Raw genomic sequence first — 15,523 nt, 5'->3', positions numbered from 1 at the left:
TTCTGCTGCTCTGGTTTGTCGACCATTCGTTAAGAGCAGAACCTATGTGGTATCGCAGTTGTAGTAGTAGAAACAAGCAGCAGTTTTCTAAACCACTGCGCGTACCAGAGCTACAAACTGTATTATACTAAAGATCTTTATGATACCGAGAAGAGGGAATACAATGACAGCAATGCACCTATTCAATCACCAATCAATCAATATTAGCATCAATTCACCTTTTTTATGGCGTGTAACTATATCTAATTGATTGGTTGTTCTAGTGAAGCTACTGTTAATACAAATAAAATGATATAGATCCACAGAAACATAGCTTTAATCAATATAAAAGTACGTCTGATACTTGTAGAGTGGTATGTTCTCCGGCTCATCGTCGAATGGGTACGAGGACAGATGTTTCAACGCCAGGGTATTATAATAGTGTGCGCAGGCGGCAGTTTTCTCGAGCACTGGCTCTGCGCAGAGGGTCTCCGTCAGGTCCACCAGCGCGTTATCTTGCACGTGCTGGTCGAATAACTGGAAATAACATTAACATTATATAGGATGCCGACCTCACTTTCAAACTAGACTTCGACGCCTAAAGTGGGTTTTCTGCTTGACATCACTTAGGTGCCTTAGGTATTGCCGTATGATAGTGTAAGGTGAGATTCTCTTGAATGTAGCTGTAACGTTGTATTTTTCAAAACAACCGCCCCACAGAAAGACATGGAAAAGTGAGTGTGACGTTATTCAAGGTCGTATTTTGTGCCTAAAATTAGCCTAGACGGAAGATGCAGTTAACAGGCCCTTAGTAATTGATATATATATACGGTACGACAGAAAAATGGAACATAATAACTGCATGAATATTAAAAGTGTCCTACCAAGTCCACGGTGATAGTAGGTATGAACTTGGGCTTCATCAGCAGCGTCAGATACTCGGAGTCCAGCTGCAGCCCCGTTCCTTGTCTGCTGTTCAAACAGTTTTCCACCTGCTCCGTCCGTAGCCCAGCTCTTCGGACACACTGAAATAAATAAACACAATTACATTCATTTTAATGTAACATGTACATATTTTTTTTTGTAATTCTACCCTACCCTCCGATTCGAGTAATACTTTTTTATTTGAAAAGAGGAACATTCAACTTAAGCTAGCTGTTCCAGGTTAGACTGGTGTCTCATGATCAGCGCGCAGTCCTGCACCATGTTGACGAGACATTCTGATTAGGGCTTGCAATCCGGATATCCGGATAACCGTTTTATCCGGATATCCGACCAATTTACTATCCGGATTTAGAAGAGGTTGCTATCCGGATAAAACGAATAATTAGAATACCATTTATGACAAAAATATCATTCAAATTTTTAAGAAAACTATTTCAAAAACGTTGGAAATTATAACATAAACGATGTCGGTTGATTAATTTATTTATTTAGATACATTTTTACGATATAAAAACTGATTATTTAAGTATTTCTCCTTGATTGTCGTCTACTCTCTTATTTTTTTTTAATATTTGGGAACAATCTCATGCAGATCGACCTAGCTCCGTAAAAAGTAACAAGTAACTTTGAATGTACTTGTACCGTGTTCCTGTCAAACGCGCTGCGCTGCATTATTGTTAGCGTCTGAATACATTGTTAATAACGTGCGAAAAGAACTAAAATGGGTCCAACGGAGGAGAACTTTGGTTGATATTGAACTGCCGAACGAGATGCAGTAGCTGTTCAGACATGATAAGAAAGTTTTAGCATTCTGCATTTGAATAAATCTGTAATGAAAGCCTTGATTGACCTTAAATGCAATGTGTCTCAGCAGTTAGAAGACGTAATCGATTCTCTAAATATCATCAAAACCACGGCCAGTATATACCAATAAGACGCCAATTTCTTAACTGAAGAAGAGTTTGACCATAATTATATAATTCATGGTTGTAAAATTTTAATGAATAAAACGTCAAATATCTTGTGATCATCTGAAGTCACTTAAGAAATGAATTTCGCAGCGCAGGGTGCCAATATTAAGCGGAGGGTTGAACTATCTCCATAAACTATATATTGTTAAAAATAAAATTTGCCGAAGGTTGATTGTCATGTCACTGTAAAGCTTCAGAGAAAATTTTACCAAGTAAAATTCGGACAACAAAATTTCGACGAAAAGGTAGATCTCCTAAAAATACCTTAGCATTTGCTGTTACGCGACCTTTTATACGTAAAATTTGATTCTATTAAATTTTTTTATAAAGTTCGTGTGAGTTTTGTTAAATAAAAAGCAAGTATTCGAATTATCCGTTTTATCCGGATATCCGGATAGTAAAATTATAAATATTCGAAATATCCGGATACAAAAAATAGACGGATAATGCAAGCCCTAATTCTGTTCCGATGGATGATGCTTGCACTCAAACCCGTCGTCACCGTAGTTTATGCTCTGGAAGTTAAGCTAATCCTTACCTCCAAGCTTCCCCTGGATCCCGCTTCACTCTCCATCTCACAATCTACGTAAGCCAGCTGCTCTAGGTTGGATTGGTGCCTCATCTGATACAGCGCGCAGTCCTGCACCATGTTACCCAGACATTCAGATAAGACCATGCTGGCACTCCAAGTACTCGAACCCGTCGTCACCGTAGTTTACCCTCTGGGAGTTAAGCTGATCCTTACCTCCAAGCTTCCCCTGGATCCCGCTTCTCTCTCCATCTCACAGGCTACGTAAGCAAGCTGCTCTAGGTTGGATTGGTGCCTCATCTGATACAGCGCGCAGTCCTGCACCATGTTGCCCAGGCATTCTGACGGGCCATGCTGGCACTCGAACCCGTCATCGCCGTAGTTTACACTCTGAAAGTTGAGATCATGTCACAAAACTTGGCACTTTTTTTGGGAAATCTGTCAAAAGCATACAGATATGCAAGTTGCGTAAATTATCTGAAATTGTCCTCGAAAAATTCTGGAAGATTTCATAAGAAGCACCAATGTGTTTTTTATGTTGTGAATTTGTATCTACTAATTGAAAGAGATAAGAACATTATCTAGATAGGTACCTCACCTACTTCACCGAAAGTCCTAAGTTTTTCTAAGATTAACGCCAAAAAAGAGAGCTTTAACCTTTTGGCCGCCAATGACCGATATATCCGCACCGCAGGTTCAACGCCAAAGACAGATTAATCGGTCACAGACCACAGAGCAACACAGACCTACGTGCATATGCATAAAGTTCAATTTCAGTTTTGACACTTCGGTGACGTGGCGTCCGAGTGACAGCTTTTGTGTTTGACACGGCGTCGAAAAGGTTAAGACTTATTTTCCTGCATAACTTTGCCTAGCTTATTAGATGGATCCAACTATTGGAGATGTGATAGGTAGGTGTGCTGTGGTGTGGTGAACACGAACGAATTGTACGATATATCTAGTGTGCCTCAAAAATATTCGTAAAAAGTAAAGGTTTAGAAACGTGCATGTGACACTCGGAAGAGTCACAATAGCCCCAAGCCATCACACCTTGACAAAATAACTCAAATGAAAGTTTACCCTCGACTTCCCAAACGGAACGAGTTGCAGCTTGATATGTTTGTCCAATAGTTGCAGTGCGGGCCGCAGCTGTTCCAGCACGAAAACCTTGCTGTCTACGCATTGGCTCTCGTAGTACACCGAAAGAAGTACCTGTGGAAAATCACGATACGGTCAATAGGTACCCACTATTACTAAAAATAAAAGCGAAGTGTATAAGGATCTGAATAGGTGATAGGTGATATCGTGTAGAGGCGAAAATTACGAGCATTGCTTTTGGGATAACAATCGACGAACGGCAATCGTACGTCACTAAGACCAAAAGTATTGCTAAAGACAGGAAAGCGTGGCGATTTCATGAAGGCCCTCTACGGAGAGTAGGTACTCAACCAGGGTGATACCGATAGTACTATGAATAAAGTAGCTTTTTTATCTTTTATTTGCATTGCACTCTATAAGTTAGTAGCGTTGTTAGTAGGGTTACTAGCGTCAGTAGGTTACGATTTTATCATTTATCCCGACAAGTCTCGTAGGCTTTGGTTCCATACATCTACATGAAGCATGTATCTACTCTAGTACTTTCGATGCTCTACATACTGAAGGCCTACCGGTCAACATGTGCTGTTAACCTAACTAGGGGGAAAAGTGCTCTGGTAGGTTTGTTGACTTTGTTGTACGTTGTACGCGCGTTTACGACAGTATTATTCAAAATATGCGGCTACTTCTGTGCCTCGGATATCCTCCTTACAAATAATTAGTTGCCGTAAAACTATAAAACTTTGCCCCTAACATTTTGTTACGTTTCAAACGTAGCAGCGGAAATTTCCTTTGTTTAGTTTGGTACTCACAACGACACCTAGCGGCATTGTGGTTGGACAGACCGCACAGGATTGTCTTCAGCGCCATCTATCCGCACAAGATGGCACTTGATCACTTAGTCGCAAGCTGTTACTCTAGGAAACTTTATGGTTCTTATTTTAGTATTAAAGATTTTCTTTAATGATTGAAAGATTTAGGTTTAATTCTTCTAAAATATTAATACTCAATATCGTTAGTCTTTTAATATGATAATTTTCAAATATTGTTTGGGACATCGTTTGCAATGCCTGGCAAAATTCCTTGGCTGTGAAGCGCGGATGTAGATTAAAAAAATAACAAGAGAGGAAATTGATTGTCGAGCGCGATCAAGTCACTGAGATTTCCGCAGCCATGTGAGAAAGTTGGTGTAGATCTTCTCTGGTCGCTTTGTACGGGAGCCATCCCTGTAAAATATGGGAATACATCTCGACTTCTTGTAGCAAGGTAAGTCACAGCGCAAGTGTTTAATGTTAGGAGAATATAGCCCGCTCTCTGCAACGTTTGTCAATACTGATTTTCCATTTCTTTTATTACAGCAAACAGAACTCAACATGGCGTCCCATATTAAGTCCCTATAAGGGCAAAATTAGGATTATTTTTTTATAAATGTCGGCAGTGTAGCATCGGCAGCTTCAATTGAACTCCGGGTAAGCATTTGCGATTTTATTGTAGGAAGTGTAACCTTTTTCTGTCCTTGTCCATGTGTGTCGGATGACCGCATGGCCAATTTGTAAGTTTTCCTGTAAATACCAGATCGGTGTGTCAGTTTGGTTAATGTCTAGTTAATTTCAGTGGAGAACAAGGTCTAACATGTGCGTAACCTCAATCCTTTTCATATTGCGTTTCAATATGTGTTTTTTCCTTTAGCTTTAATGCCGGTCTCTACCCTGGGTTCTTTCTTCGGGCACGTGTCGGCGCTGGGCGTTGCTGTGGACCTTGGGCTGGAGCTTCGTGCTGTTCATCGCGACGTTGGCGAAGCGGGCAGGCAGCCACCTGGACACGTGGCTGACGGTATCACCGCGTGTCACCGCGACTCTTGGCTGTTCCCCTGCGCGCCTCTGGAGCAGTGCGTGGCCACGGCTTCACCGTCTTCCGCTATGGACACGTGACTCAGGTGTGGTCAGATCTAATTTGTTATTGGCTCTATCGAGCTCGTGATTACTGTTGCGCATCGCGACGTTGGCGTGGTAGATAGGCGGCCACTTGGACACGTGGCTGACGGTTTCGGCACGTGTCACCGCGGCTTTTGGCTCCAACCTATGCGCCTCTGGCGTAACACGTGGACACAGCCAGACTGCCTTTTACTATAAACACGTGATTTAGGTGTGCTAGTATTAATAGACTTTAATTAGCTTCACGCAATAGTGGCCTCTTAATAAACTTCAAGTGCTCAGTGCATAATTAGTGTATAGACTTAATAAACTTTAACTGAGACTGCCTAGCCAGTCCGAATAGCATAGTGTTCTTAGTATACTTAATAGCATAAGGTTATTTTCTGTACTGCTTTACTGTACTACTACTGTTTTCCTTGTGTGAAGCTTTGGAAATTATATTTAATTGTGTCGAGCTTGAACAATAGTTTTCTTTTTTTCATCTTAGCTTTACCTATTTTGTACGCTCTATAGCGTGCTGGCGCCCAATATTACTCATTTTCTCTCTCTAGAATTAATTTAGTTGGCAAATAGATTCTTAGAATAACACAGACGTGTAGTGTGACAATAGAGCGTCAGACCCACGAACCCTGAGTACCACCAATAGTCCATAGCTTAATAAGACCAAAACGCTTGTTACAATTTAACATAACTTTGCGTCACAGTTCAATAAAAGCGCAATAACTTACAAGTAGTTTCTCAAGAAAGTGTAGGTATGTACTGTAACTACTTTTAAGTTTATTTCGCTTTTACTGAACTGTGACGCGGTGGGCAAAGTTATATGCAATATGCACGGGCGACTGATAACAAATTTTCGTAACTTACGTAAGTTTGAATTGACCACGTAGAATCTATCTACTCTATCTACATCAACATGGCAGTCACACCTGCCAAAATAACATAGGGACCGTGCGCGTTGGAGGGTCTGCCATCTTGTGGCCTGAATCGGAAACATATGTGCACATGTACATTGCCAAAGCAAGTGCTACTATCTACCGTTCTCGTCGGTACGTTTCCTTGTGCATACTGCATATTGTGCCATCTCGTGGGCTACATCGGAAGCATAAACGACACATTTACGCCTCGCGCCAAAAATCCCCCTATAGTTCATGCACGGGGCCTATACGGCTTTGTCGGCGTAGGCAATGTTGTGTCTTACCGAAGTGCCGAAAAATGTGACTTATAGTAGGGGAGCCCACGGTGCTAAATCAGGATTTCCTCGAGCGTCGTACAGACCTATTGGAATCGAAATATTAGATGATAAGAAGAAAAAAAGTCATATAAAGTTTTTTTTTCCAGCGAGCCGGAAAGCGTCTACAATTTTTTTTAAATTTCGGAATGTTGGTGGAGGGTTAAAAAATCGTTTAAGCAGTTTGTGGGTTTGGTCGTTACTATAACTTAATATAACACTTATTTGTAGGCATTTTCTTAATCTGACGAACACAAGTTTGACGCCTAATTTTTACATTGTAACCGTCAGATTAAGGAAATGCGTGCAAATAATTATCAGATTTATTCATAGCACAATTATAGCGTTAATTTGGACTAATATGGCCAAATCCACAATCTGCTTAATAATTTGTTACACCCCCCACCAACCCCCCACCAACCAAGGGCTCAACATAGATGGCTAAAAGGGGTAAAGGTAGACTACACGGGGTACCAAGATATCACTCATATCTTAATCTGACGCGCTCCAGTAAACACAAAAATCCCCTCTTGGGCTCCCCTACCATTACAAACATTATGAGAGTTTCATATAAGGAATCCTAAAAACAGCCATCCATCCATCATTGTAATCTGTCGGCATTCAAAGTTTTTAACAATGTGTTTCGTCACCTGGTAAATTTTCGGTTGTTCGCTACAGTAATTTCTACAGGTTTCAACAGTCGTTATACAAATATACATTTAAGTAAACAAATATTACTCATACCTACATCCGAAATATTATAAAGGTTTCAGTGACAAATGTTACTAGAATGTGAACAAATTAATAAAATACACTCGCGCAAGTACTTACTTCAAACTCGAAACTCAAATCAAACCAGGTATAAAACTATAAACTAGTGTCCGACCGAAACATGTTTTTTTGCCGAAACCGAAACCGAACCTTTTGTAGACTTGTTAAAATCGTTGAAAAAATATCATAAAACCGCTTTTTAACACATATTATGGGGCTGTCAATACCCTATGTCCTTGAAATTGATGTTACTTAAGCAGTTTTTTTAGAAAGTTTCTTAAGAAAATTACTAGAGTTAGACCAAGTTAATTCTGCAACGATTTTAATAACACACGCAGTGCAAGTGTTATTTTAAACGTCAAAACTTTTATGAAATTATGACGTATAAATAACATTTGCACTAGTTGCACTGCGTGTGCTATCAAAATAATTGCAGAATTTTCTTGGTCTAACTCTATTCATTCACCAGTCAAGCCAACATGTAGATACAGGGATTACAGGGTCAACCAAAAACAAATTTTTTGTTGACAATATCGCAAGGCCGGGTACCGATTTTCACCTGGGCCTAAACTTTCTTCATGGGGGGCCAGAAAGTTTAGAAAATTTAAGTGGAGGGCCAGAATTGTAGCCAAAATTTATTTTGATTTGTGATAAATTGATAATCGTGGGCCAATGTCATATACTAATTATTTCATAGGACCGGCGGCGGGCCGAATAAAATCCATTCGCGGGCCGCAGATGGCCCGCGGGCCGTACTTTGCCCACCACTGCTTTAGGATAAGTAGTTGAGCACATCAGACTCCAACCAATGTCCATTGTATCAAAAAGCGAGATATTTCCTTGAGCGCTGGTGGCCTAGCGATAAGAGCGTGCGACTTTCAATCCGAAGGTCGTAGGTACAAAGTACAAACCCCGGCTCGTACCAATGAGTTTTTCGGAACTTACCTATATACAAAATATCATTCGATATTTACTATTTGCTTTTCGGTGAAGGAAAAACATCGTGAGGAAGCCGGACTAGTCCCGATACGGACTAGTTTACTCTCTGGGTTCGAAGGTCAGTCTTATGGCAGTCGCTTTCGTAAAAACTAGTGCCTACGCCAATTCTTGGGATTAGTTGTCAATTGGACCCCAGGCTCCCTTGACCCGTGGCAAAAATTCCGGGATTACGCGAGGAAGATGATGAGCTTTCTTATTATTCCTTTGCCCAGGCCCAGTAACATGCGACAGTGCTATCTCATTTACTCCGATACAATTAGACAGTGTGCGCGTTATAGGTATTAACAGCCTCTTAATACTGCGTCGACCGTGTAGTGGCGCCCTCATTAGTGGAATTGTGTTTTATAATGAACCAATTAATTTCTGTAGGTACCTAATATACATGAATCAGTATACCTATGTAGGTACATATTAATATTGTTGTCCTACTTATTCCCCAACTTTTGGTCTTTGTCACATAGTTTAGTTTCATAGTACGAAGTACCATTTCGTAAGTTTCGGCCCGGCCGAAAGGTTCGGCCGTTTTTTGGCCGAAACCGAAACTACAGCCGAAACATGATTTTTTGGCCGAAACTGGCCGAAACCGAAACCGAAACCGAACCTTCGGTCGGACACTACTATAAACCCCTAGTTTTAGTTACCAACCTGGACCAAACCATATCCACAATTTTTTTAAGTTTTTTTTAACTGCCCACCAACCCCAAACCAACCAACGGCCAATATAGACGGCTAAAAGTGGTTTCAAATTGTACTGGTAACCATGGTAACTCCAGGTTTAACCGGTTAACCCCGCCTTAGTGGGATGGTGTAAGTGGCCCCTTAATGGTCACGGGATACGGGGTGGACGGGATAGTCGTAGTCGACCCGTCCTGTCTTATTCAAAGCTAGGTAACAATATTATATATATTTTTGTGAAAACAGAGGGAAAATACATAATAGAGACTGGACAGGCTAAAAATTAATCTTACCTTTTGTGGTCCTCTAACTCCATCAGCCAGATTCCCGAAAACCAAAACAAGCACGATGCACCAAAAACTCTCCATTTTCACGAAAAACCTACGCTTCACTCACAAACTGTCCGACTTATTTTTAATTTCAGCACTTGAAATTCACGTAACATTGAGTTTACTCCATTTGTGTAAATAACACGAGTGAATAGTACAATTACTGGTGGTCATATGTTGTTACAACGCCGCCAATCTGGTTTTATAGATTTACACGCGAGTTATAGCATTCTATACTTTATTTATATGGACATTTTATTAATTAAGAGTGAGCAAAAGAGCCTTTGCGTGTTAGGTATAATAGCCGCATGTAGACAGAGTGCATATAAAAAAAATACACAGAATTCTAATAAGTACATAGTAAGGAAGCTGTGGAGGTGAAAAGTTAAGTGTTACTTATTTTTTGTTTTTCTTGCTGTAATCTTGATAATTGATATTTACCTTTAAGTGTAGAAGAAATACGTTTCTTATTTAAAAGCAACAACAACTAAGAGAAAAGTTAGAGAACAACAAGTTTTACTTATATACATACCTAAGGGTCTACCGCAAAAATCGAAATTTCGTTAAGTATATGCCTCTCTATTGCTAGAATAATACCTACGCATAAGATATACGATTTTACGATAGGCCTTCTGGTCTAAATCGCAGAGAACCGTTGTATGATGCGAGCAGCGTATCTTATGATTCTCTTGTTGTTTTGGATATATTTGGGGGAGGCCTTTTGTCCAGACTTCTATCAGCTGATATGATATCTAAAAGTACCTACCTACTGATGATAATTTGGTATTTGTCGAACTCCGTAAATTCGTTACTGTTAATGAACTACATAGAATACGAATACCTAACTGCGGGCATTTTTTTTCAGTGTTGACATCTCTTGTCTACGTGGATAATAACATTAATAACATAATAAGAAACATCCTTTGATAAGACCGACTTTAATTGGATTAAAGCGTGTAGACGATGGTCTCTACATGTGCCGCAATCTCCTTTTATGCTTGATGAATTGTTGTTGTGTTGATTACGGAGGAATGTTGTGATTTCGGTGTCTTTAATAAAACTGCTACCTATGTACTACCCTGTCGGTCTAAGAAAAATGGTACCTAACCTGAAATGAAACACAATGAAGTCTTTTTTATTTTAATTTTTACTTACTTTAACTTTTGCACAATAACGTTTCTGTTGAACACGGAATCTATTCTCTGATAACATTTCGTAAGTCCTAATCACTCGTCGCAAAACCTGTTGGGTCACATGCGCAACTACTAAGTTGGTACTTACAGTATTCTAGTGTCCGACCGAAGGTTCGGTTTCGGTTTCGGCCAGTTTCGGCCAAAAGATCATGTTTCGGCTGTAGATTCGGTTTCGGCCAAAAAACGGCCGGACCTTTCGGCCGGGCCGAAACTTACGAAATGGTACTTCGTACTATGAAACTAAACTATGTGACAAAGACCAAAAGTTGGGGAATAAGTAGGACAACAATAATTATTAATGTGTACCGACTTATACTGATTCATGTATAGGTACAGAAATTAATTGGTTTATTATAAAACACAATTCCACTAATGAGGGCGCCACTAGACGGTCGACGCAGTCTTAAGAGGCTGTTAGGGTCTGTGCGGAAAGAGAAGAGTTGGGAAATGTATGGGGCCCAATACATTCCACGACTCTTCTCTTTCCGAACAGACTATAATACCTATAACGCGCACACTGTGTAATTGTATCGGAGTAAATGAGATAGCACTGTCGCATGTTACTGGGCCTGGGCAAAGGAATAATAAGAAAACTCATCATCTTCCTCGCGTAATCCCGGAATTTTTGCCACGGCTCATGGGAGCCTGGGGTTCAATTGACAACTAATCCCAAGAATTGGCGTAGGCACTAGTTTTTACGAAAGCGACTGCCATCAGACTGACCCTCGAACCCAGAGAGTAAACTAGGCCATATCGGGACTAGTCCGGCTTCCTCACGATGTTTTCCCTTCACCGAAAAGCAAATAGTAAAAATCAAATGATATTTTTTTTATATGTTCCGAAAAACTCATTGGTACGAGCCGGGGTTTGTACCTGCGACCTTCGGATTGAAAGTCGCACCTCTTACTGCTAGCCCACCAGCGCTCAAGGAAATATCTCGCTTTTTAATACAATGGACATTGGTTGGAGTCTGTGCTCAACTACTTATCCTGAAGCATGAAGCACGGCTTTGACTTCGCATGAAAGTTCGCCTCACTGGGGCAATTCGGACGTTTAGGCCCAGGTGAAGATCGGTACCCGGCCTCGGTTTCGGTTTCGGTTTCGGCCGAAACTAGAGCCAAAGCCGAACATTCGGTTTCGGTTTTGGCAAAAAAACATGTTTCGGTCGGACACTATTAGTATTCTGCAGTAGCTGACTGCAAAGTACTTACCTAACTGCACCAGTTTGCAACTTAACGAGGGACAACTCTCGATTAAACTTATTTTATCTAGACACGCGGCAGCGTGTCAAGCCAAGTTCAAGCAAAGGAACTGGCTAGCCAGCGCCGAGTGTAACATTACACGAACCACTTGGTGCCATTTTTGACCCTTCTATAACTCAAAACATATTTAACGTAAACACATAAAACTACGTGTGTTTAATTATATCCATAAGGACATCTAGAAGCCCAAATTTCATGAAGCTAGCTCAAACGGTTATAAAGATATGAAGGTCAATAAAAGGAAATAAAAAACCGGCACTAACACGAAACGAGTCGACCAACAAAAACAATAGCACACTGAAAAGAAAAAAATAATTATTTTGGGCTACAAATATAATGACCACCAAAAAATACTTTGGTACCCTAAATAAAAAAATCATGCTTACCAAAAAAAATTACTGAACACCAAAAAAATAAGGCCTAAACATACAAAAGTACCACCACTTTAATTACGACTGCACTTCAAATTGTATTCAAATACCAAATATATTGAATGATCACCAAAAATCATTAATGATGACCAAATCTTGAAGACCAAATTAATGCGATATTTTCACCTAAATAAACCACTATGATTACCAAAAAATGTATACATATTACGAAATAAAATAAACTGATGCCAAAATTACTAGCCGCTCCCGCTCAACCCCCCGTAGCCCGCACCGCATACCTACCTAACCTAATCTACTTTTCTAGTAGCATTTCGTTATGCTACTAGAAAAGTAAGTTAAACTGCTATCAGTTAAGTGGGTTTATTAGGTTAGCACTGCGACCCTTACAGAAACGAAATGGTACTAGAAAAGTAGGTTAGGTTAAGTTTCAACTGCTACCCATACAGATACGAAACGCTACTAGAAAAGTGGGTTAGGTTAGGTTTGAACTGCGACCCTTACAGAAAAGAAATGCTACTAGAAAAGTGGGTTAGGTTAGGTTTGAACTGCGACCCATACAGAAACGAAATGCTACTAGAAAACTGGGTTAGGTTAGGTTTGAACTGCGACCCTTGCAGAAAAGAAATGCTACTAGAAAAGTGGGTTAGGTTAGGTTTGAACTGCGACCCATACAGAAACAAAATACTACTAGAAAAGTGGGTTAGGTTAGGTTTGAACTGCGACCCTTGCAGAAAAGAAATGCTACTAGAAAAGTGGGTTAGGTTAGGTTTGAACTGCGACCCTTACAGAAACAAAATGCTACTAGGAAAGTGGGTTAGGTTAGGTTAGGTTAGGTTAGGTTAGAACTGCGACTGTTACAGAAATAAAATGCTACTAGAAAAAGTTGACGAAGTGGATTAATTAATTTAATAGGATAACGATATATTAAATGTTTGCACATTTTTAATTAAAATGTGGTTACAATTTTTGTGATCATTTACTATTTTTGCGTTTACAATGATTATTTTGGAGCCATTTGCTTTAATAGGATAGCAAGATTTGAAAATTTGGTTATCATTTTACATTAAAATGGAGTTCTAATTTTGGTGATCATTTACTATTTTTGGGTTTACAATGATTATTTTGGTGTCATTTTCTTTAATAGGATAGCAAGATGTAAAAATTTGGTTATCATTTCACATTAAAATGGGGTTTGAAATTTGGTAATCATTGACTATTTTTGGGTTAATAATGATTAGTTTGGTGTCATTTCCTTTAAAAGGATAGTAAAATGTAATAAAATTGGTAATCATTTCACATTAAAATGGTGTTATAATTTTGGTGATCATTCATGATTTTAGGGTGGTAAAATAGATTTTTTTGGTATTAAATTTTACTAAATCTGGTGATCAGTTAAATAGCAGCCATTATTTTGTCTTTAATAACGCAAGTGAATACCTATGAACTATGTATATACATACTTCTGAAATCAATCACACAAATCTGCGTATTTATATATTTACAATCTGTTATTTTTGGAGTCGGTGCAGGTGCTTCACTAAGGTGCTCAAGTTTGTTTGAGGCTGGCACCGACTCTAAAAATAACAGATTGTAAATATATAAATACGCAGATTTGTGTGATTGATTTCAGAAGTATGTATATACATAGTTCATAGGTATTCACTTGCGTTATTGAAGACAAAATAATTATTTTTTTCTTTTCAGTGTGCTATTGTTTTTGTTGGTCGACTCGTTTCGTGTTAGTGCCGGTTTTTTATTTCCTTTTAGTTTTTTTTCGGCGGTTATTTTTTTTGTTAAAAAGTTTTTATTTTATAATTTTCTGTGGCTATAATTTATACAAATTATTACATGCTTAATTTTTGATTACTTTTAAAATAGCTACCTACCTTGCTTTAGCTATTAACTGTTATATTAATAATCCTACTTTAACTATTATTTTGTTCTGTAATATAAATAAATTACCCCTATTGTCCCACCCTTAGGGTAGGATTTTTTCCAAATTTTTATTATTATTACGACTACTCTGTAAAAGGTTATGCGTGGTCATACGTTACAATCGGTGAGTGAAAAAATCAATCATCCCCTATTTTCCTACCCTTAAGGTTGGATTTTTTTTTCCAAATTTATATGGGACCAACTTCGGGGTATACCCTTTCCAATAAAAAAATAATTATCAAAATCGAACATCTCTGTAAAAAGTTATGCGTGGTCATACATAAAAAAAAAAAAAAAAAAAAAAATATATACGCGTCGACTTGAGAACCTCCTCCGTTTTTTTTTTTCGTCGGTTGAAAAGTCGTAAATGTTGGTACTGACTGACTGACTTATAGTACTTAAACCTAACCTACTTCCAGATGACCTAGAAGGAGGAAATTTGGAATCCAGCTCGGTTATTGCGTGTAAGCGTAGGAAAAAAATCTAAAAATAAAAAAAGTTAAAAAATAGGGGGGGTCCCCATACAAAAAAAAAACATTTTTTATTGTGACTGACATATAAGTACCTAAACCTAATCTACTTCCAGATGACCTAGAAGGATGAAATTTGGAATCCAGCTCGGTTATTGTGTGTAAGCGTAGGAAAAAATCTAAAAATAAAAAAAAGTTCTAAAATAGGGGGGGTCCCCATACAAAAAATATTTTTTTAATTGTAGCGTTGGAACCGTTACAAGCAGATATTTGAAACTATCCCAATATATGTATTATTATATTTGCTATATGAAAAAATATAAAAATAAAGTTAAGTCAAAAAATAAGTGGTGTTCCCATACAAAAAACTTGTGATACGCGCTAAACAACCGGCCAACGGTGTGTCGTCGGCGGCGCGCGGCACCACATAATTATACAAAGAACAGAAGTAAAAACCATACAGCGGAAACACAAGAAAAAACATTAAATCTCAATACCTGCCTAGTTTTCTTTACAAAAAGTATTGATATCCCACCAAAAACATAAATGTAAAAAAGGAGAGCCAAGTTCAATACAAAAATTATGCTTGGCTGTGGGCTTCGCCGCAAAAAGAATGGAGATCTAAATGAGTGCCAAGTTCTATGCAAAATCCAAATATGTATTTATAGGAACAACATAACATTATAAACAAGTATTAAACTCTATTTCTTTGCTTTATTGGATACCTATAACAATTGCTGTTATTTAAAAAAAATGTGAGATCTTAAAGTAGGTTACATTTGGCTTGGCCAGTTTTTATCAGAATTACAATATAAT

At 38.7% G+C, this 15,523-nt stretch overlaps 2 protein-coding genes across 3 annotated transcripts in view; one reads left to right on the top strand and one right to left on the bottom strand.

Annotated features, from left to right (window-relative positions):
• The window catches only part of LOC134797138 (chymotrypsin-like protease CTRL-1), a 30,392-nt gene that overhangs the window by 11,973 nt on the left and 2,896 nt on the right, over positions 1-15,523 (top strand). The gene's annotated exons all lie outside the window — the stretch shown is intronic.
• LOC134797140 (GILT-like protein 1) lies at positions 309-9,665 on the bottom strand. Its single transcript, XM_063769386.1, has 5 exons — positions 9,420-9,665; positions 3,505-3,636; positions 2,641-2,814; positions 864-1,004; positions 309-516 (listed from the first exon to the last, which is right to left on the bottom strand). The coding sequence occupies exons 1-5, from the start codon at positions 9,492-9,494 to the stop codon at positions 316-318; spliced, it is 723 nt and encodes a 240-aa protein (XP_063625456.1). The 5' UTR covers positions 9,495-9,665; the 3' UTR covers positions 309-315.

The sequence above is a fragment of the Cydia splendana genome, chromosome 14 (assembly GCF_910591565.1).
Source record: "Cydia splendana chromosome 14, ilCydSple1.2, whole genome shotgun sequence".
NCBI classification, from domain to species: Eukaryota; Metazoa; Arthropoda; class Insecta; order Lepidoptera; family Tortricidae; genus Cydia; species Cydia splendana.
The sequence above is the reverse complement of the archived record's forward strand: the minus strand, read 5'-3'. Positions and strand labels throughout refer to the sequence as shown.